Source organism: Delphinapterus leucas, chromosome 1, assembly GCF_059928025.1.
Source record: "Delphinapterus leucas isolate spDelLeu-1000000601 "Yukka" chromosome 1, BTC_Dleu_Yukka2, whole genome shotgun sequence".
NCBI lineage: Eukaryota > Metazoa > Chordata > Mammalia > Artiodactyla > Monodontidae > Delphinapterus > Delphinapterus leucas.
Window position 1 is genome coordinate 83,222,307 of NC_143129.1, and position 23,224 is coordinate 83,245,530.

The 23,224-nt window shown below is 43.6% G+C and overlaps 1 protein-coding gene and 3 non-coding genes across 25 annotated transcripts in view; 3 read left to right on the forward strand and 1 right to left on the reverse strand.

Annotated features, from left to right (window-relative positions):
- LOC111179926 (uncharacterized) overlaps positions 1–22,439 on the forward strand; it is a 38,762-nt gene extending 16,323 nt beyond the window's left edge. For 12 of the 22 annotated variants that reach the window (XR_016394079.1, XR_016394083.1, XR_016394066.1 and 9 more), the window contains one exon: positions 994–14,572. Coding sequence is in view for 2 of the 22 variants with exons in the window: in XM_089916512.1 (XP_089772638.1) it covers positions 994–1,162 (169 nt within the window). In the remaining 20 variants the exon portion in view is untranslated. Of the gene's footprint in view, positions 1–993; positions 14,573–18,365 lie in introns of those variants that run through there. The other 10 variants (XM_089916509.1, XM_089916518.1, XM_089916520.1 and 7 more) reach the window with 5 other exon arrangements.
- Positions 8,703–8,866, forward strand: LOC115801862 (U1 spliceosomal RNA). The gene has a single exon (XR_004022225.2). It is a non-coding gene; the product is annotated as a U1 spliceosomal RNA (small nuclear RNA).
- On the forward strand, positions 15,197–15,270 carry TRNAN-GUU (transfer RNA asparagine (anticodon GUU)). Its single transcript has one exon. It is a non-coding gene; the product is annotated as a tRNA-Asn (tRNA).
- On the reverse strand, positions 22,351–22,423 carry TRNAK-CUU (transfer RNA lysine (anticodon CUU)). The gene has a single exon. It is a non-coding gene; the product is annotated as a tRNA-Lys (tRNA).
- Positions 22,440–23,224: the final 785 nt, after the last annotated feature.

The following is a 23,224-nucleotide window of genomic DNA, read 5'->3' on the forward strand; positions in this document are numbered from 1 at the left end:
CTACTCCATAAGAGCGTGCAGAAGAGTCACGTGCTGCTATCTCTGTGGCGCAGTGGGTTAGCGTGTTCGGCTGTTAATCGGAAGGTTTTTGGTTCGAGCCCACCCAGGGACGGCGGGAGAGGTTTTAGAACCAATTCAAGGTTTTCCGTGTTGATTACCATTCCCGGTGTTCCATGCTGATTATTACCTGTACATCTGCTCCCACAAAGTTTACCGAACTGCGTTCGGGGTCCTGTCCACCTCACGACTGCTGCCAGTCTTGGGCCACACTCCCCTTCCCAGCTCTATTGTCTGTCGTCTCTATTGGACTCTATACTTGCCTAACTTAGGGCCTCCTGAAAGAGATCCAGGAATCCACGGTCTGGTGGGATAGTCTTTATTCGGCCAAGTCTATAGACTGGGACAAGAAAGTCATATTTTATGTGTCTTAAGCTTTTCATGTGTGAACGTTAGTAGTTGTTCTATGAATGATGTTAGCGGTGAGCTCATCATCATAACTCTCCTCTGCATTGTTTCTGATAAAGGCCTTTCTTCCATGGTTGTGTATTACTTGGTTTCATGGTTTCACGATGACGAATATGCTGCAGCCATCATTATCGTACACACACCTCTGACCACTCGTGCGGGTGTTTGCATAGCGTAGGGGACTGGAAGTGCAAGTGCTACCTTTAGTGTTTCTATGCTTCTAATGTTGGTAAATCCTTCAGATTTTCCTCCCACAGAAGTAGGACTGAAGCATATTCCATTTTATTTTCCGGTCTTTCAATGTCCCTTTCTTCATTTACTTGCCAACACAGCAATCTTTGTATACATCTCTCTATGATAGTCTAACTAATAAAGGGAGCAGTGCCCTCCCGACATAACTAAGGGGAAGGACAACAGAGGGACATTGTGGGCATTACACAGAGATATTCTATTGCATATGTTCGAAAGCTCAACATTCAATATTTTTAAATCCTCCAATAACTGTAATTGTTTTCTCTGCTGACCTAGGCAACAGGGTCCAGAGAAGACTGCCCAGAATGACCTCTTTGATAACGTCCTGCCAAGCAACTTAGCCCAAGAGAAGAATCTCGCTGATCCCAGAGGTTTCTTCCTTCTCCCCTTTTCTCTTTTATTTATAAATTTTGCTTATACTTTTAATTTGATGAAAACAATCTAATGCCTGTCCTTCCTCGTATAAAAAGGGGAATAAGTGTTTCTATGTTATTCCTTGTCAGTTTTTTGGCTGTGACTGTAAAAGTTAGCCCATCTAAGACACATCGTGGGAGCCAACAGAATCCTGGCCCCCTACAGGTTCCTGCTTCAGTCCTGGACCCTTAGAGTTATTAGCTCACATTTGCTCTGTTCTGTTAAATCTCATGTGCAGAAATTGAGTATTTTGGCTTTTTCATACTGTGTGGTTACTGGACAAGGATTTTTTTTCTCTCTCTCTCCCTCTCATTTGTGCATCACTAATTTCTCCTCTCAGTGCGGGATTCTGGTTTTAATTTTAGGAAATGAACTTCTGGGGATAATCCCTGTTGGGTGGTATTTGACAGGGATATATTCCCTGTTAGGTAGAAGATGACAGCTAATCTGGACCATGAGTCTTTCTTGTCTGATGCTTGTCCTGAGGATTCTGGTATTTCCTGGTATGTGACACTGCAGCAGTGAGAAGCTGTCCACCTCTTGTCTTTCCTCTATTTGGTAAAAACCGCATGGGCCAAGGCAATCCTTGTCAATAACTGCAAAAGTGTAGGAGCTACAATAAGGATAATCTTAATATGCAGTGGTTCCCTCATATGGAGCTCCACATTAATAAAGGGGAGTAATACAGGAAGAATATAGAATTTTTAGGATGGAATACGCAGCTTTCTTTCATTGGTATACTCAAGTCTCTGAATAACTGAAAAAATTCAAACACACGTCCTTTAGGGATTACTTAAATCAGACTACAGAAAGCAGAGGAAAGACATTTATATCATTACAAACAAGCAACAAAGTCAGCAACATGAGCACTTGTGACAAGCCTACAAGTCAAGATTTAAACCTTCCAGAACTGTAAGCCAGTTCAGTCCTTAATACAGATGGATGAGGAGCAATGACGTCATGCACAGATACATGCCCTGGAGACTCAAAAGCACATCACAGAAGTACTCCGATTTTCATTAATGAGCTTCCTTCAAGGACCTAATGTGGCTGACTTATTTCGTTTTGCTTCCCTCACTGTCAATTGCTGGGTTCACATATATTTCTATATTTTGTAGGTTTGCGGCTGGTGCTGTGGCTATTCTTATGTGTTCCCTTGACAAAAGTTCAGTAGAGTGGCTTGTGTTTACACTGCTCTGACACGGCAGAATCATAACCTTAATGCTGCGCACTGCACAGCTTCTGAAACCTTCTCAAAGCGCCTCCTTGCTTCTTGTTACACATTCATTTTTTGCATGGCACTTGCTTTTTATCACAGCAAGCACCAAAATCCAGCTTTACAAAGAAATGATATCATTGAAAAGATTGTAGAATACTCTAATATTGGCAGATTTTCCTATGTAAATTACACCTCAATAAAGCTTACTTTTAACAAAAAAGGACAAACAAAACCAAATGTTGACAGGATGGAGAGCACTGGAAATTCTTATTCATTTCTGGAAAGGGTATAAAAAAGTTCAACAGGTTGGAAAAATATTTGACAGCATCAACTGAGTGTCATCCATGCACAGTTATATGCTGTGACTCAAAAATCATACTTTTAGCTGTGCTACACCTTTGACCTGTGCTCTCCAATATGATAGGTACAGGCCACATGTAGCTACTGAACACTTGAAAGTTGCTAGGGCCACAGGTTGTAATGATACTACTTTGATGTAGTAAGTCTCCTAAAGCATTAAAATAGATTAAACTAGAAAATTCAAAATTCCTTGTCGCAGGTTTGAAAACTAATAAAGGGAAACGTCACTAAAATGAAGTCAGGAGACCAGAAGTGGGAGCTCTCACGGGGTACCACTCAAGTTCAAAGACAGGAAGTATCGTCAATTACAGACCCAAACAGAAGAAGCATCAATAGGAAAGAATCATCGATTACAGGCCCCAACAGAAAAACATGTACGTTGCATCTCCTGCAAGAAATCAGCAACTTGGCAATGAGAAACCACTGCCAATCACCCTGAACTTTCACTTTTCTCCAATGGGCTTGGGTTCACGACAACCTCCCTCAGCTTCCTCCTCTTTCTCTCTAAGTAAGGTTCCTTCCTGTCCTTTGTTTGTGGGACTTGCCTATGGCTTTTGCTATAGCTTGCTTGTCCTGAATTGCAATTCTTCCGCTATTCCTGAATAAACCCTTTTTGCTGGAAAAAAACAAAAAAAAAAACCCCCTCCCAACTTTTATAGATTTTTATATTTGTAAATTTTTTACATTTAATTTGCTTATTTGTTTTTGGCTGCATTCGGTCTCCGTTGCTGGGCGAGGGCTTTCTCTACGTGCAGTGATTGGGGCCTACTCTTCATCGTGGTGGCTTCTCTTGTTGCGGAGCACGGGCTCTCTGCGCGCAGGCGTCAGTAGTTGTGGCATGAGGGCTCAGTCGTTCTGCTTCACGGGCTCTAGAGCGTAGGCTCAGTAGCTGGGGTGCACGGGCTTAGTTGCTCCACAACACGTGGGATCTTCCCGGACCAGGGCTCGACCCCGTGTCGCCTGCCTTGGCAGGCGGATTCTTAACCAATGCGCAACCAGGGAAGCCCCCAAAAGTATTATTTTTAAAGTCAACACTGGCATTATTCTGCTGGAATGCGGTGCCTTAGAAAAATGTGTATGTCCACCAAAAGTCACAAAGAAATGTTCGTACCTTTTCAGAATATCCTCAAGTGGAAACAACTGAAATGTCCAACAGTAGAAAAGTATGTAGAGTTATATTCTTACAAGGACTACACAGAGAGACAAAGAAGTACATGAAAAATAGGGTTAAAGTTCATAGACATAATGTTGAGTGAAAGAAGTCAGACCCATGCCCCTCCAGGCCCCCAAACCCAGTGTATGCCCTGTGATCCAATTTATGTGAAAGTAACAGGCAGAGAAGTTGGGAGGGGTATGTGTGTGATTCCTCTGAGCTCTTGCATGGGAAGAGTCATGAGGAACCTTTTGTGCTCTGGTAATTTTCCATACCTTAGTTATTCAGATTGCTCCATCAGTGATGCACGTTGGTGTACACTGGTAACGGTGTGGGAACTGTACACTCTTTGTACTTTATGCATATTATGCCTCAGTTTTTAAAAGTTTAAGGCCACTTGGTTATTGTTAAAGTGATGTTGATACTTTTTCTTCGGCTTTGTCCTGGGCTAGGAGGAAAAGTAAGTTCAAAGTACTTACTGGGATATATTTGTTGTCCTCAGATTTTTGGCTTCCCTTCAGTATCGGATGTCTGACTACTTACTTATATGTTGCTCAGAACCATGACCCTAAGCTGACATTCCACTGTTCATACTGCGGCAAAGAGAGAAGCAAGTGGTCATGATCAAATCTTGCTCTGTTAAGAATCAATATGAGTCAAGGAAGGGGGAGGGTATATGAAATTGAGAAATTCTGAGGAGGAAAGTAGTTCAATTAGGCTTAAGTAACTCAGAGGTGTCAAAGGGAGGACACTGGCAGGTTGTACACAAAGAAAAGCGGCCACATTCACTTCACCACTAAACTCTGCAGAATTTTTGGAGCAGCCACACATAGCCAAAAGCGTTTACCTGATTAGTTCGGAACGTCACTAGATTAACCCGTCCAGACTAGGTGTTTGATGGCTTTCCGCTATCTGTTCCTCAAGGAAAGGGAAAACTCCCCTTTCTCAGGCTTTGTGTATGTGTGTGTATGTGTGTGTGTGTGTGAGTGTGTGTGTGTGTGTTTCCTCTCTTCTCACTTCTGGCTCTTTTATAAATCCTGTCTTTTTTAATGACAACTTCCTAATAACTGTTTCCCATTTTTATTAGTAACCATGTGAGCTAACTCATTCAAAATCTCTTTACTACTTGAAGTAAGTCAGAAAGAGAAAAACAACTATCGTATATTAACGCATATATGTGGAACCTAGAAAAATGGTTCAGGTGATCTTGTTTGCAGGGCAGAAAGAGAGACACAGCTGTAGAGAACAAACACATGGACACCAACGTGGAGAAAGTGGCAGAGGGGTTGGTGGTGGTGGGGTGAATTGGGAGATTTGTATTGACATATATACACTAATATGTATAAAATTACTAATAAGCACCTGCTGTATAAAAAATAAACAAAATTCAAAAATAATCTCTTTACTACTAATGTTGAAGTATGATTTTCATATTCACATCTGTATTCACTATATTGGGAGCTTTGAAATGTATTCTTGGGTGGAGACTGCCATGGAAAGGGAAAGTTTAGGCCTTCAATTGTTGGAAGATAGGTCCTTCTTAGTCTTTAAATAGACAGTTTCCAGTTAGTATGTGTTTAACAAGCTCATTGTCATTCTCTCTGCGTCTAACGTCGTGGCTTCTCCAAAGGTCCTGTTTCCTCTTTCTCCTCTTTTTCTTCTTCATTTCATTAATTAGTTTGGGGAGTTTTGTAGGCCTACCTTGCAATCTTCTTTTCCTTTTGAAATCTTGGAGGTTGAACAAGGAAGGGATGCAAATCTCAGTGAAGTTTTTTCAGTTACCCATGAGCATGGTGGCCAAGGGGAAGGGCTCTGGAGGCAAAGTGCCTGGGTCTGAGTGCTGGCTGTTGGAATGGGTGCCCTAGAGAAATGTGTATGTCCACCAAAATTCGTAAAAGAAGGTTTGTACCATTTCAGAATATCCTCAGCTGGAAACAACTGAAATGTTCAACAGTAGAAAACTATGTAGGGTTATATTCTTACAAGGAATACATGCAGAGACAAAGAACTACATGAAAAATATGGTTAAATTTTATAGATATAATATCGAGTCGAAGTCAGAACCATGCCCCTCCCCCCCTCAAACCCCGTGTTTTCCTTGTGATTCTATTTATGTGAAAGTAACAGGCAGAGAGGTTGGGAGGGGTATGTGTGTGATTACTCCGAGCTCTTGCACGGGAAGAATCATAAGGAAGCCTTTTGTGACCTGGTAATTTTCCATACCTTAGTCTGGGTACTGCTTCGTTATTCAGGTTATTCAGGTTGGTGTACACTGGTAATGGTTTTGGAACTGTTACTCTTTGTAGTTTATACATATTATGCCTCATTTTTTAAAAGTTTAAGGCCACTTGGTTATTGTTAAAGTGATGTTGATACTTTTTCTTCTTCTTTGTCCTGGGTTAGGAGGAAAAGTAAGTTCAAAGTAGTTACTGGGATATTTTTGCTGTCCTCAGATTTTTGGCTTCCCTTCAGTATCGGATGTCTGACTACTTACTTATATGTTGCTCACAACCATGACCCTAAGCTGACATTCCACTGTTCATACTGCGGCAAAGAGAGAAGCAAGTGTTCATGATCAAATCTTGCTCTGTTAAGAATGAATATGAGTCAAGGAAGGGGGAGGGTATATGAAATTGAGAAATTCTGATGAGGAAAGTAGTTCAATTAGGCTTAAGTAACTCAGAGGTGCCAAAGGGAGGACACTGGCAGGTCGTACCGAAAGAAAAGCCGAAGCCGCCACATCCATTTCACCACTAAACTCTGAAGAATTTTTGGAGCATCCACACATAGCCAAAAGCGTTTACCTGATTAGTTAGTCATCTTCACCAAATTTACCTATCCGGACTAGCTGTTTGATTGCTTTCAGCTTATTTGTTTACCAAGGGTTCTTGGCCTTTCTTAATGAATAGAAATTGATAACAGGCCAGACAAGGAATTCAGGCAAGGCTTTACTGCGATCCCTGACGCAGGAAAACAAATAACAGGTTCCCTTGCTTGGAGGTGGGGGCCGGGGGCAGCGGCCAGCTGGTTCCTTATATGGGGCCAGGATAGGGGTGGGTTCCGGGGTTGGGCTGGGCAGTGGCTTAGGTTTGCCCATCCATTTGGTGGTGTTGTGTGCAGGGGGCATGTGCAGTTCCCTATTTTTGCTACCAGCTCTTCAGAGATGGCAGTTAGGTTTTTGGTCTTTTTGTATCTTGTTGTTCATAATTCTTCCCAACGGAGCATGCACGCAGTTATTTTTAGTCTCATATAGTTTCTTTGTATTTTGTTGAAGGAGGAGACGTTTTGATCTTGAGGAGATAGCAGCCAGTGGTGGCTTGAATTGAGATCTTTGTTTTCTGCTCAGGAATTGAACGTGGCTGGCCTGGGTGAAAAGCAGGAATCCTAGCCACCAGTCCACAAGGGGTTAGGGCTAGAAGCAAAGTTGTCCTGGCTCTTGCCCGTATTGAAAAATGAATTTTTCAAGGAGGCAAAAACTGTAAAAACAGGTTCAAAGTTTATTTTTAGAACCACAGCACAAGTGGGAGGGCACACAGAGAAACAGTTTAAGACGGAAGCAAGGCAGAGATACACACCCGGAGATAAAGGGTGTGGCCATCCTCCCTAATGAGGAAGAGCGCACCAGAGAGATGATTCAAATCACTTATATAGGGCATTTCTTCTGGGTCTTTGTTTACCTTTAGCCAATTATCTCGATTCTTTTTCACACCTAACCTGTCCTAGTGCCCTTCCCGACATGCGTGTGCATCTTTTTGCCAAGATAGATTCTGGCCCAGAGGCCTACGGGGAGGTTGACATCACCTATTATGGAGTGGCTCCCTCCCTCCCTTTTGACCCCAGAGGAACCCTTCTGAGCATGTATAGTTTGGGAGGTCTCCTTGACCTCAAGAATAAGAAATATGTGGTCTCTTGATATTCTATCCAAGTAGGACTCAGCTCCACCGTGCTGCTGCTATTAGTTTTACCTTGGAGTATCTGTCCACAGGGGACGGGTTCCAACTGCTCAGCCTGGGGCCCATCTATCTTCTGCCCCAGTTTGTCCAGGTGCAAACACTGCAGGAAAGGGTCCCAGGTCCCAGCCTGTCTCAGTAAGACAGAGGGTAGTAGATAGATGTTAAGATCTGTTCGAAGATAGAATCAAAACCTGAAAATGGAAATAAAATGAATGAAATTTCCGATGAATGAAATTGAACTTTCAAGATGGAATAGAGTTCACCGCCAGTCATAATGGTTAATGCGTTTTACTAGACGTACACACAATAGTACATCACAAAGGCAACTGGATTTGAAAGGAACCGGTTTCCCCTGGACTCCTAAATGTTCTCTATTCTGCGCATTGAAAGCCGTTACAGTTCAAAAAGGTGCTCAGGCTTCAGCAGGCCGCCAGACAGGTGCTCGGCAGGACAGAGGTTATGCAGCCAGTCACCCGCGCAAGGCCCCAACGGGTGGGGGCGGGTGGGAGGAAAAGAGCGAGCGGTCGACGTCACTTCCCCCAGAGGGCGCCCGCCCTCTGGTAGGCTTGTCTGGACGGCGTGGGAGGAGGGAGGCGCGGAGTAGGGCGGGGCGTGGGCTGGAGGGGAGCGGTAATTCCCGTTGGCTTGACAGATAGGGCGTGTCGTATGTAGATATCTCAGCGCAGGGTCTGCTGGTTCGTGATCTGGTGGTGAAAGACGAAATGATCTCCCGTAGTGTGGGAGCGAATCGAGGGCTGTTGGTTGCAAGTGCATGGATCAGCTGTCTGGAAGGGGCAAGAAGGCTCGGGGCTGCGGGGAGGAAAGTGACCGTGTGTGTACAGTATAAGGCGTCTGAGGGTGTGTCAGGGCCGAATATGCAGAGTTCATACTTACCTGGCAGAGGAGATACCATGATCAGGAAAGTGGTTTTCTCAGGGCGAGGCTTATTCATTGCATTTTGGGTTTGCTGATCCCTGCGATTTCCCCAAATGTAGGAAACTCGACTGCAAAATTTGTGATAGTGGGGGACTGCGTTCGCGCTGTTCCCTGCTTATTTATATATTTTAAAAACAGTGTTGCTTTTCGCTGTGATGGTGGTATTTTTACCACACAGGATCCTTGAACGTTACCTGAACGTTAACCGTGTGTTTTCAGGTATGGCAATTGAAGTATGTGTGTGGACTATTACTGATATTCCAGAAACACCTTTTCATTTTACTTTTGCAGGAGTATTGTTTGTTATTAAGTAATTGAATGAGCCAAGTCAGTGACTGTCAGTGAAAGAGAAGATAGTTGCAGGTCATTGTAATACTACTAACAGCCGTAAGTGGAAAGATTCGGTTTTTGCGGATCTCTGCTGTGTTTCCAGAAGGCAGTAGAGAGCACAGATGTCTGATAAGGCAACGTATCGCGGCGTGGAAGGTGAAAAAGCGTTTTCGTTCTCGTATGTATGCCGAGTTCTTTTTCTTTTCAATTTCACTGTGCTTCCTTGTTACACCTTAAAATTTAGAAAATTTCAGTTGTTTTACGTTTGTGTCTGGGAATTTAATTGTTTTTTATCACACAGACTTGCGTGAGATCAGATGCAAGAAAGTTTTTGCAGGATCCTGAGCAGATGCTTCAGGAAACTCAATGAAGAAATGAAGTTCTCAAGAAAAGAAAAATTGGAGTTCTCGTCGGTGTGTTACTACTTCTAATGTCCAAAGTCTAAAAATAGGAGTGTTCTGTTACTGCTGTTGGCCGAGAAGAGTGTTTTGTTACTGCTGTTTGCCAGAAGCTAAACACCCTGCTGGGTCAAGGATCCAGAGCAGTAGAAAGAAATGTGAGAGGAGCTCTAGATTGTTGCAAGCCTCCCTGTTATCAGCTGATAAATTGCATGTGCAAATAGTAAAAAGCGCTGGTGACTTCTCTAACCTTTTCAGGGTCCAAATGAATGTGGTAGCCACTTCCCTTTCCGTTTTCAAAGTCTCAGCTGATGTCCTATGGTCGAAGTTAACCCAGAACTATGCAGAGAAGGGAGTTCTGGGAGATTTTTTTCTAGCCTAGTAATATTGATACGAATCTTGCACAAAAAACATCTTCTGCACTTGACATCCATACATAGGGAGATATCTATATTTATATATCTTTTCCTTTTCCTCCTTTGGTAGCCATTCTTAACTTTCAAACAAAGCCAATAACAAAATTATGCTTATCTCAAACAGTGAAAAAAAATGCCAATCTTTCCACAGAAGAGAGTAAAGTTTGAATGTTTTTTGTTCTTCCAGCAGAGTCACATTCTTTTTACCTTAGATATGCTGTAATAAATACTGCAATTAAAAGTTAACTCTTAGCAACAGATTTTGTTAGCTGGTAGTGGGATGAAAGAGGAAAAGAGAAAAATATTGCTTGATACATATAAAACTATTAGTAATATAATAAGGAAATATTCATACCTGTTATGGACCTCCTTTCTGCAACTGTCAGTGATATCTATAACAACTGTCTTCTTAGCTACTATCAACAAATAAAATTCAGCCAGATAAATGTGAACATCTAGTTGTCTTTATTCAACGATTTAGGGACTGCTGTCATTATCAGGGGCGGAGTTGTTCTCTGCTGTTGACTGTTTGGGCACCACTAGTGATTGTAGCTAGATTAGCCATGATGAGTGGAACCCACGTTGCTGAACCACACATAAAATGCAACCCTGCTTTAAAGTCTGCTAAATCCAACATCTGAGACATCTTGGAGTTGGTTTCTTTTACCTGCTTTGTTTTCCTTTTTAAGAATATGTATTGAACGGGTCACATTTTTCTGTTTCTTTGCGTGTTTAGTATTTTTTATAGTTTACTGGGCACTTTGAATGATGCAATGTAGAGACTCTGGATTCTGATATCTTCCTCCAAAGAGTATCAACATTTGTTCTACTACGCACTTTGATTACTGGCCAGTGACCTTGAACATGTGTAGGACTGGATTAATGGTTTCTCAGTAGATCGGAGGAAAGTCCAGGGTGTTTCCCAAAGCCCTCTTTGGTGTGACTCAACGTCCAAACCCTGCTCATCTTGTCAGGTCTTGGTTTTATCCTTTTTTAGGGAGGATCAAGAGTAGGCTTCACACTAGGTTGTGGTCTTTACTCCTAAAGCAGCCTTTCTGGAGTATCAACTGGATGCTCAGGGTGGTAAAGAGTCGTTAACAAAGCCTGAATTCCAATGTTGCCAGCAGAGACTTCTAAGATCTCTGTTCTGTTTTCCATCCTGTAGCATCTGTTGTCCGGTAAGCCTTGGTAGTAGCTCTCCACACATGAGCAGCCCAGCACTCAGCAAATGACTGGCAGGAGACCCATTATGGATTTCTGAAAACTAGCCTGTAAACTGTCTTCTCCTTTCTGGTTCTCTGCAGATTCCAGTTGCTTCAGCTGTCCTCTGATATCTACCTTAGCTCGGTGTGAACACCATGCTCTGCTGGGATTCCAGATTGCTATATACCACAATCAGGTCATTTCCGCAACCCTCTCTCAGGCAATCATAGTCTTGCACTGCCTCTGTCCAGTGTCTATAACAGGTGCTTCACATATTTTGTCCATTTTTATAGTTGTTTACGGCAAGAAGACTAAACTGGTGGCATTACTATACTATAGCTGTAGGTGGAAGTCCTGGATTCTTTTCAGTGCCTTAAAATTAAGTTTTAATTGCACACATTACTGATGTCTAAATAATCTGAACACTGTTTTCCACATTTAAAATGACCTGGTCCAAGGATTTTGTTTTTACTTTATTAACAAGCACAACTAAACCAATCTAGGCTTGTTGGATTCACTTTCAGCGTGGTGACCCCCCAGCACCACAAGGACATCTGGGCTGAGGATCCTGTTCTTTGGCTATATTCCAATGCTTTGACTATATGCCACTCCAAAGTATGCCAATTTGGCATAAGAATTATTTTGAGCTAAAGGCATTTGGAAAACAGCAAGTACAATCATTCTTGTCACCAGAGACAGGAAGTCAAGGCCGAGAGAAATCCACACAAACAGACTTTGTTTAAATAACTCGTATCTTCCTTTAGTCTTCCAATGTGTTTTACTTTTCCATAATCACTTCTCTTTGTTCAACCTAGTATATAAATACTTAGGCCTAGCCACTTCTTTGGGTTTTCAATTTTCCTGTTGGAGCTCCCATGTACATGTGAAAATCTGGATGTTTTCCTCCTCTTAATCTGTCTTATGTCAATCTAATTCTCAGGCCTAGCTGGAGACCCTAAGAGGGTTGAGGTGAAGTTTGCCTCCCCTACAGGCTGTCCTAGGACCACAAAAGAAAGGATTAGTAAAAGACTATCTGTAAGGGGCCAGAACTGGTCCCGGTAGAGGGGACTTGGTGTAGGCTTCGTAGACCTAATAGGAAATGCTAGAATTCCCAGAATCATATGGGTGGAAGGGTGAGAGGCTACCTTAAAAGACAATGGTTGCCTGGGGAAGCCCAGAGAGACCAGCTGTCATATAACTGGAGACCAGTGATACATTTCTCCTTTGAATCCATCTCTTTCCTCCCCTTTCCTCTTCCTCCTCCCAGTTCTGCCGTTCTTCCCTCTGAGTCTTCCTTCCCACTTCTACCCTGCCTGTGTTTAGGCTGCACCCGGGGCCTGGGTCTTCGTCCCACCAATGTCTCTCTCCATGTGTTTGGGTTTTTAATCTTTCTTCTACCAAGAACTCCTTTGGTGATCTGCTGAAACCTGCACACCCTTCTCAGAATAATGAATTTTTTTATTAAAAAAGATATTTATCGAACATCTCCTATTTATATACACTATTCTAGGTCCTGGGGTGAGAATAATGAATTTTAATATGTTGAATCAAATACAGTTTTCTTTGTGAGGCTTCCCCAGTCTGATAGAATGAGCAGGAAGGCTGAGCTTACACAATCAACCTCCCATGCCTCGACCCAAGATGACCCTAGAGTTGAGGTGGTGAAAAATAAGAGATCTTGGGTTCCGCCGGTCTCAGAGGAATTAAAACTACTGGACATCACAATTCTATACTAACCAAACTGAGACAAAGTAGTGGTTCCTGGGACGGAGTTCCAAGGAGAAGGACCACGCGCCCTCTCGTGGCCACTGCGGGGAGCAGTACAGCCCTGCAACTGCGGATACTAATCCAAAGAAAACCAAATAAAACGCACTGGAAGCTGGGCTATGCTCAAGCCTTTGAAATTAGAAGTCGTGCACGCTACAAACTGAGCTAGCAGGAAGACGAAAAGCCGTGAGCTTCTCTTCTCCCTACCAGCTTGGTATCAGTTGCCCAAATGGAAAATGTCTGCGCCAAGACTGAAGGCAACCACGGCGAGTTGCTGATGAGGAAATAGGTTTGTAGAGAGTTTAATGGATTTCCTCCGGCCCAGGGCTCATCGGCAGTAAGTCACGGACCAGGCCTACGATCGTCCTACTTCCGACTTCAAGGAGGAACCGGGGTAGTGGGTAGAAACTGCTGCGCAGAGGTGGGGTCGGGTTGAGGGAGCGACTCCGCCCTCCTTTGGGACTTTTACAACGGCCTCTCCCTGTGCTCATTTCCGCTCAGATGGAACCCCAGACTTCAATGGAAAGGACGTCCAGGATAAAAGGGTCTTTTCCAATTCATCCCAAGAGGTCCCACCGAGGTTTACCGGATCCACCTCCTTAGTCCTGTTACTGGAATTTTCTAACTTTCCACGACAATCGTGAATGCTTTTCTCCAAGGTCTTCAGTCACAAGGGAGAATTCAGGCAGCGCCAAGTGCCCTTTCGGTGCTTCAGCCCTGCGCATCCTCCACCTCTTCTGTGAGGCTGTTGGGGAAATAAGAAATCGAGACTCAAAGGAGCACGCATGTTGACCAACTGAGTATTAGCTAAGTTTATTATTGAGAAAAAAAAAAAAACTCAGAGTGCATGCTTGCAGGTAGCCCGCACATGACTACAAAGCTGTCGTGGACTTCCAGCTCTATTTATGTGGGATTAAAGCTACAGTTGTCATCATCCTACCTTTAGTAAACAGTCAGCATTACTCAGTCTGCTCCAGGAATGAGATTAAGCTTACTCAGACGTTCTGTTCTTCAGAATTTTTATCAGTATCTCTCTACGGTTGCTTCTGACAGTGCCTCTACCCGACAGTACAAGTGGTTGGATAACATTCTTCAGCATTCCTCCGCAAGGCACAGGGCGCAGGGGAAGGGGGAGAGGAGGCGCGCAGCCGACTCCCGGCCTCGGAGCGCTGGGGCGGAGTCGGAGTCCCGTCTCACCCTCCAGCGGTGAGCAGGGGATTGTGCGCCCCCTACGGCGCGGGGCCGGGGGCGCCTCGCCACCTGCTCCGAGGTCTGGACTCCGGTGACATCTCACGGCGTTGCGGTCTTTAACCAAGCATTTCAAAGAGGAACCTCAGTCATTCGGATTCGAGAGCATCCAAGAGTACACAATCATGGTCAGCGCGGTGGCTGACAAAGAGGAGGTAGGGGGAGGGTAATCAAAGTTATTTAACGAAAATAGGCATTTTCCGTTTTCTTTTCGCCTTTTCCTTCAGTGGCCAGAGCACTAGCTCGCTCTCTCCCCGTCCGTCACTGGGTTGCCTCCACTCCCACTGGCTTTCTTCTCCTCTTCTTCAGCTTTCCCTATTCAACCCCTCAGGACGCACGACCCCAGACCGAGGCTGAGTCGTAGTCCAGGGTGGGGAACTCCGCTCGGTCCCGGGGCGCACGTGTCCAAAGTCAAGGCTTTTGCCTTGTTCTCAGTCAGCTGCGGGAATAAAAGCGCCTCCGGCTTTGAGAAACCTTTCCAGCCTTCCGTTTCCGGAGTTACTCGTAGGCCTAAAAGCTTAAAGCACACACTGTAATTCTTGGTTGCCTAAAACCCTGCGGCAGAATGCATCCTTCACCGGGCATTTATTGAGTGCCTACTGGGTGCGAGGCCCTGCCCTGGAGGGCGGGCTGCATCGCGAGCAGTTCTGAGGTCTTGCCGGTTGGAGTCCACATCTAGAGAAAGGCGCAGAACGTGGGCAGCGCAGTGGGGGCACAGCTGGTTCGTGTCCTTCGCACGCGCGCCCACAGGGTCAAGTGGGGACTCACGGCGAGCGAAGCTAAGAATGGTAACGTGGACTTCAGCCCGGGAGGCTGCGGTCGTCACCTGGAGCCGGGCGGCTGTTGAGGCGGGGAGCAGGTGGGAAGGCCATCGATCTGGCGTTCGGCAGTCAGAGTCCCCTAGCTGACTCCCAAACGTTCTATCGATGTCCAAACGTGCCCGATGACACCAACTCTTGGCTTCAATGTCTCCCGCGCGCACCCTCGGCTTCCGGAATATGAGAATCTAAGGATGTCCCCAGCCAGAGGTTGAAAAGCAATTTCTTGAATCAGGAAACGAGTTATGGGGAATATGCCCTCACGTCTCTGTAGCGCAATCGGTTAGCGCGTTCGGCTGTTAACCGAAAGGTTGGTGGTTCAAACCCACCCAGGGACGTCACCTTTTGCTTCATCGAAGTCCTTGCTAGCTACTTGCAACTTTAGGTTATCTATTCGCCACCTCTCACAGTTCTGGAGGCTGTAAAGTCCAAGATCAAGGTGCTGACAGAATTCAGTTCTTGTTGAGGGCCTCCTCCCCAGCTTGCAGAAGACCTTGTCACAGCATCCTCACATGGCAGAGAAAGGAAACTCTGGTGTCTCTTCTGTTTTTATAAGTACTAATCCCAGCATGGGGGCTTCATCTTCATGAACTCATTTAAACCTAATTACCTCCCAAAGGCTCCACCTCCTAATACCATTACATTGGGGAGTTAGGGCTTCAACATAGGAATTTGGGACGGACAACATTCAGTGCAGAATATGTGGTAACACAGAGAGACATTCCTCAAGTGTCTAAAATGGCTTTATGGTGACCAGATTGCACAGACTTAACAGTCACATGAAGGTGGGAGAGAACTTGTCCAGCAGTTCTTTTCTTTCTTCCTGGAGGCACTGTGTGTGTGTGTGTGTGTGTGTGTGTGTGAATAGAAAAATCAAGGGATTATAGAAAGGTACATACATTGAGAAAATTCTCACCTCCACTACTCAAGCTCCCAGTTCCCAAAGGCCAAATAATACCAACCTGGTAGTTTTTAATAAACAATTTTATTTTTAATAAACTAAAACAATTTTATTTTCAATAAAGTCAACAGGCATGACTTTATTATTTTTATAACAAAGTAGTCACCTACTTTATAAGTATATATTAAAAACCTCAGACAAACCCAGCTGTAACTCAGACTTGACTATAGGATGTTGAAGCCACAAGGCAGGCCATTAACCACACTCACAGCCTTTCCTCTGGGAGCTTGGACAAGTAACAATCTCTGTGAACTTCTTAAAGCATCATGATCCAGAGGTTCCGAAGGATTTTCTTTTGCTTCTTTCTTCCATTGTCTGCTTGTCTGATCTGAGCTAGAAATTCACAGACATTAATCCAACAAACAAAAACGAAAAGAAAGAAACTAAAACCCCTGCATTTTGAAATTTCATTCACATTACCAGCATTTTTGTGGAAAAGAGACTCTAGCTATGGTATGAAAAACATATACCAGTTATAGAACTTTGCTTTAATGAAGTTGGAAAGCTCTGACAAGAAAATAAGGTTCTGACAAACAATGATTGGAAGAAAATTTAACCTAGGGTTTATAATGATCAGAGGGAAAAAAGATGGAATCAAATACATACATACATATCTCCAGTCCAGATATCATACAGGTCTAAAGACAACAAACAGATGTCAAATAAATGAAAGAATTCAGGAAATACAAAACCTTTTTTGAAAAACCTATTTGACACTAAAGCTCACCTCATAATGAGATGCTTTCACAATTAAAATCTCAGGAATAGAACTATGCAACACAAAGCATGAACCCTAATGGAAACTATGCACTTTAGTTAATAATAATGAATCAATATTGGTTCATCAATTGTAACAAATGTACCACACCAATGCAAGATGTTAATAACAGGGGAAGCAGTGTGGGTGGAGGAGAGGGAGTATATGGGATTTTTTTTTTTAATCACAAGAATGAAAATTGCTGAGTATTTTGCATTTGTCCCTCCAGATACATTCTCATCATTTTCCACCCTATTATATGCCCCAGAAAGTTAATCTTTTTGAACTGTGCAAAAGGGCTCCTCTACCCACCGACTTCTTGCTGGCTACAGCCAATGGGATTCACTAACTGGGAATGGGAGTGTAGGAGGAATATGAGGTCAGGGTAATTATTTCCTGCAGGTTGGCAGTAGTTGTGTTCTCCACCCCCCCCAAGACCACAGTTATTGTTTAGTGGCACTCTACTACAGTTACAGCCTTACCTACAACTATCACTTTCCCAGGTTCCAGGAACAGCTCTCTCCCCTTGCCCAATCAGGTCTAGTAATTGCTCTCCACTCTTGCTAGGCCTGGGATGTCGCACCATCTGTTTAGTGGCTACATCCCTCTCTTAGAGCCCAGGGTTCCTGAGTTGGGAGGTCCCAGGAAACCCTCTCAGTCCTCAGCAGGTCTGGGTTTCAGAGAGCCTCGGGGAATATGCCACAAAGTTATCTGGGAGCTCATTGCATCTCTGTTCAGCTCATAAGCAGAAGAATAATTACACCTTTCTTCCTTCAAAAAATACCCCATAATTTTTTCAAAAAATTTTTAGTCTTGTAGGGAAAATCCTTTCTAAGCATGACAAAACTCAAAATCCCTAAGGAAAAAGTTTAATACATTTAGCTACATAAAAAGTTTAAGAATTCGTTTAGCAAAAAATCAATCAAGCAAGCACTCAACATCTGGCAAAGCCAAGGCCTGAGTGATTCAGCTTGTAAAGCTATAACAAGTCACTTTTAGATTCAGAAAGTTTATTACTTACATAGACAGCAAAAGGAAGAGTAGTTGAAGGTATAGACTTCCTGGGCCTTCAACCCACACATCCAAAGGGATGACACTGAAACAAAAGGGGTCAGTGACTACAATGCAAGTTGTGGGATACCTGTTATTGAGAAGCCAATTCTAGACTGCAGCTAAGTAGTTTTACAGTCTGCAGCTGTCCCCAGGGAAGGGACGAGGAGGTGAGCAGAATGCCTCATATGTGATTAGAACCTGAAGGGCAATGAGAAACTGTCCCAGGGTAGACAGGGAGGGGAATGGAAGCTGTCTCCTGGCACTCTTCACAACCCTCCCATCCTCTCTTGCTTTGGGACAATCACAAGGTGCTCTGCCTTGTGGTAAGATTCAGAATAGTTTTAGTTCAAGCCTTGGCTGGTGTGGCCTGTGCAAATACATACAAGGTCACCTGGGTGCCACAGCTGAGCCATTCCCCTACAAAATTCAAAAGACAACAGTTTGGTAAAATACTTGAAAAACTACAACATAGAAAAAGCCTTTTTTATTTAGTATTTATTTTTATCAAGCTTATATATGCACATAGTTTAGAGAGTCAAACTCATAAACTCGGTAATGAAAACCAACAGGTCCCTGAAACTCTCCCCCATTTCCTACTCCCTAGAAGTAACTTCTTTAAATTCTTTTAATTAGTGATTTGTTATTCACCTCTGTCTCTGTAGACAAATATTGTTAATTCTCGGGCTTCCCTGGTGGCGCAGTGGTTGAGAGTCCGCCTGCCGATGCAGGGAACACGGGTTCGTGCCCCGTTCCGCGAAGATCCCACTTGCCGCCGAGCGGCTGGGCCCGTGAGCCATGGCCCCTGAGCCTGCACGTCCGGAGCCTGTGGTCCACAACGGGAGAGGCCACAACAGTGAGAGGCCCGCGTTCCAGAAAAAAAAAAAAATATATATATATATATATAGTTAATTCTTGATTTTCTAGTTTTAGGCACTTTATCTCTCTTTTCCGTACTCCCCCTACACTTACCACTTCACACACACACACACACACACACACATTTCCCACTCCTCCATCTTCCCAATTGTGATGGCTAATTTTATGTGTCAACCTGGCTAGGCCATGGTACCCAGATATTTGGTCAAACATCAGTCTAGATGTTTCTGGGAAGGTATTTTTTAGATGAGGTTAACATTTAAATCAGTAGACTCCGAGTAAAGCAGATTACTCTCCATAATGTGAGTGGGCCTCATCCAATCCATTGAAGGCCTTAAGAGAAAAAGACTGAGGTCCCCAGAGGAAGGGGGAGTTCTGCCTCCAGACTCTGCTTTCAGATTAGAGTTACAATATCTGTTCTTCCCTGGCTATCCAGCCTGTTGGCCTACCCTGAAGATTTTAGATTTACCAACCTCCACAATAACATGAGTCCATTCCTTAAACTAAATCTCTATATACATACGTGTGTATCTTCTATTGGTTCTGTTTTTCTGGGGAAGGAACCCTAATACATCAATATACTTATATCTTAATTTTGATGAGATCAATGATTATTATTTTTAATATATAAACTATTAACAGAGAAGCCGCATAATTTAACATGATCACTTTTTGAATATAATCTTCCCTTGGCAGTAACAATTATGTTACTTTTCCATTTGCTTAGTTTTCCATGTATTTATTACTGAATTATAACCAATTTCTGTAAATCTCCCCTCAAGAGCTTCCTCATTCTTTTTTACAGCTAGCTGAACTATATTTCATTGTATGGTTGTACTGTCATTTATTTAGTCACCCCCAAAACTGATGGACATTTAGAGAGTTTACAATCTTTTGTGTAATAAAAAGTGCTCTGTGAATAACTTTGTATACACTTAATTTCACATAAGTATAGGAATATTGTAGGATAAACTTCTAAATGTGGATTACTGAAGTTAAAAAAAGTTTAAATTTTTGATAGATATTGTTCAAAACACCCTGTAGAACTTAAACCAATTTACCCTCTCTTTAACAATATTTATTAACTCTCCAACATATTAAACTTTAAAAAATTTACCATATTATAGTTGAAAATATTATCTCAACTTAGTTTTAAATTGCACTACTTTCATTAGTAGTAATGTTGAATGTTAAGTATCTTTTCATATGGGCAATAGCCTTTTATATTTTCTATTATTTATATGTTTGCTACTTTTTATTGGGTTATTGGCTTACTTCTTATTGGCTTATAGTTCTGTAAATATAAGGGAAATTAGCCTTTTGTACATGATGTATGTTCTAAGAATGTAGATATCTAGCATGGTATGGTAAATTTGGTGCCTCCACAGGAAGGGAAGAGAACCAGAAGAGAAGTTTATTATACTCACAGGTCCCAGAGGGGGTCACCGCGGGCGTGCGCAGGGCCACACAGGAGTCCAACTAGCAGTGTGTTCAATTGAACAGGTGGGGAGCAGTGAGAGCCAGGACCTGTGGGCCAAAGCCTTCACTGGGGTCCTGAGTGGGGTCTAAGGAAAGCAAACCCAGTTGGGGAAAGAGAGGAAGGAAAGAGGAGGAGGAAGGGGGCGGGGCCGGGAGAAGAGGATGGAGGAGGGGAAAGTTAGAGTCCAGGGGTTGGGTTGCTTATCAGGGTGTTTCAGCTGTTTTTGAGTGTGCATTCACAATTAGGGCTGTGAGAAGGATGTTGATATGCCAAAGCATTAACTCAAAATGGAGGATTTTTAACACAATGTGAGTTGCAAATACTTCCCCAAATTGTCATTTGTCTTTGGACTTTGCTTATGCAGATTCCATTTGGTTTATATAGTCAAACTCATCAATATTTTCTCTCAGGACTTCTGAGTTTGTGTCATAGTTAGAACAGGCTTTTCCACACATACACACATACACACAAGATAATAAAATAATTGTTTCATGCGTCTACAAGAACTTTTATGTTCCTTTTCATTATTATTTAAATCTTTGATCAATTTGGAATTTACCCTTATGTAAAGGGTATGATATTCATTGACCATTATTTTTTCCCATTATTTTGTCACAGCCCTTCTGTTGACAGCTACCTAGTTATTAAAAAATTGGTCATTAGAATTATTGATTTGAGTCCCTCTTTCTAATGTATTACATTTCTTCATGTATTTTGGTCCATTTCTGGACTCTGTGCTGTCCCATTAATTGTTGTTTACGCATACACGATATCTTACTGCTTTAATCATCATAATTTATGGTATTTTAATATTTCATAGGGTTAACCCTTCCTCATTGTTCTTTTAAAAAAAGAATTTCCTGAGTATTACTGCTTATTTTTCCATTTAAACTTTAGAATTATATTGTCCAGTTTGAATAAAAAAGAAAAATATTTTTGATATTTTAATGAAAACTATGTTAAATTCAGACACCAAGTTAAAGAGAGGTGTTATCTTTATGACGTTGAGTCTCCTAGCCAAGAACATGGTACATCTTGGTTGATAGGAAAGGAAGTTGCCCTAATGCAGTGGTTCCTGAACTCGAGCATTTATCCAAATCACCTGGAGAGCTTAAGTCTCAGATTGTTGGGCCCACCTCCAGAGTTTCTGAATCTGTAGGTCTGAGGTAGGGCTTGAGAATTTGCGTTTCTCAAAAGTTTCCAGATGATGCTGGTGATGTTTGTCCCGGCACAACACCTTGAGAATAATCGGCTAGTGTTTTGATGATTTTGGAGGTGGTTGGCGGGATATATAAAGGAGATTAAAGCACATTTACAAACTTAAAAAAAAAAAAGCAGGACTGGTAAATGATCCTTAGGGAGATGTGGGAAAGACCTGTATGAGGAGTTAAAAGCGAGTGTCCGCGTTGTGGTGGAGAAGCCTGATGACTGGGGACAAACTCTCCTTCCACTCACTTTGAAAACCCACTTTACTCACACCACTCATCCCAACACTGAATGAGAGATTTAGCAGGAACAAATATCAGACAAACAACTTCAGGCCTTCGGGGTAGAACAGAGTTCTCCGGTCGATCAATAGCTAACTCGAAACGCTTGGGCGCGGCGCTCCAGAGAGTCCGCTTACATCCATCTGACGAGACCGCTGCAATCTCTCCACTTGCCAGCTCCGGGCCTTCGTCCTTGCTCCTCCCTCCCCTTCCTATCGTACTTCCCCCTTTCTTTGCTCTTCCGCGTCCCTCCTCCTCAGCTCCATTTCCAGCGCCCTCTCCTCTTTTTCGTTTCGAGATCTTCCTAAACTAGTTGTATTTTACAGCCCTTTGAGGCTGATGAACGTTTCAAAACCTAAAAAGCAAAGGCACGCTCCTTAGCACCTAATGGAGAACATTTTAACTACTTAAGAAGGACCTTCAACACTTATCCAAAATTTCCCGCAGACGAGAAGAGAACGAAAGTGTTTCCTTTTGGTCATGTCCTAAGATGTCTTCTCAGTGGAGCAGAGTCGAGGCAGGACGAAGGGGGAGCCCCGCGGGGAGGAGGAGGAGCCTCCTCGGAGGAGCCTGGGTTCGGGCAGCTGTAGATCTGTGACCCCTGGTCTCAACCTGAGATGCTGGAATCGGTACCCGGATTCCTCTTCTTTGCTAGATTTGGGGCGAGTAGAGGCGATTTCTGGAACAATTTACCGAAGTTTAAAACAACAGTGACCACAATGGCTATTTAGAAGCTGCTGGTTCAGTTGGCAGCTAACAAGAGAAGATTCAATAAAACAGAGGTAGGCGGGGAAAAACAAGCACCGCCCAACGTGGGGCTCGAACCCACGACCCTGAGATTAAGAGTCTCATGCTCTACCGACTGAGCTAGCCGGGCGCTGCCTTGTGCATCTTCTTACAGGAATATAATTTCTGTCGAGGGACAGCTTGCACGGTCAAAGATACACACAGCTTAGTTTGAAAGAGTTCTCTGGCTCCAGGATTTTAAACGCAGCACTAGCTTTTGTCACCGAGAAACTCCAGGCTTCTAGAGTGATGGGACTGCACGGGGCTAGAAGAACTTGCAGAGGGCACGGGAATCACTAGTCCTGAAACCTCGACGTTTCTTCAAATTCCTTTTACACAGGTTTTGAGACCTTTTGGACAGCAAATTCTTTTGGAGAACCCGGTTTCTAGGACCCGGAATCCAGAAGAGGAGGCGAAAAAGCACGAGGGAATGGGGATGAGAGGCGCAAACTGCCGCGAGAAGTAGGAGGGGCGCGGGGACTTGTGCTCCCGGGACCTTGGTGCTGCAGCCTCGTTCTTCCTTCTTCTCGGTCCGAAACCCTTCCCCCCGCCCAAACCGTGACCACCAGGGGATGGGGTGGGGGTGAGGCTGAAGGACGCGTCAGTCGGAAATTAGGTCCAATTGACTATTCATTTGGGGGCACGATTTTGTTTTTAAATACTAAAATTTTGTGGGACCTAAAGGTCCCACTGAGATTTAAAGTCGGATGGGATTTAGAGCCTCAGGCGTGGGCGCTCGCGGGAGATTTCACTCCACTCTCCAAAACGTTCATTTCTCCAACCTCTGGAAGAGGCGCTGAGTTCCGGAGTCACCAGCGAAGGGCTCTATCCTCTGCTCAGGTGAAGGCAGGCCTTGCTTGCTGCTCCGAGGCGCTCCACACCGCCCTGAAGC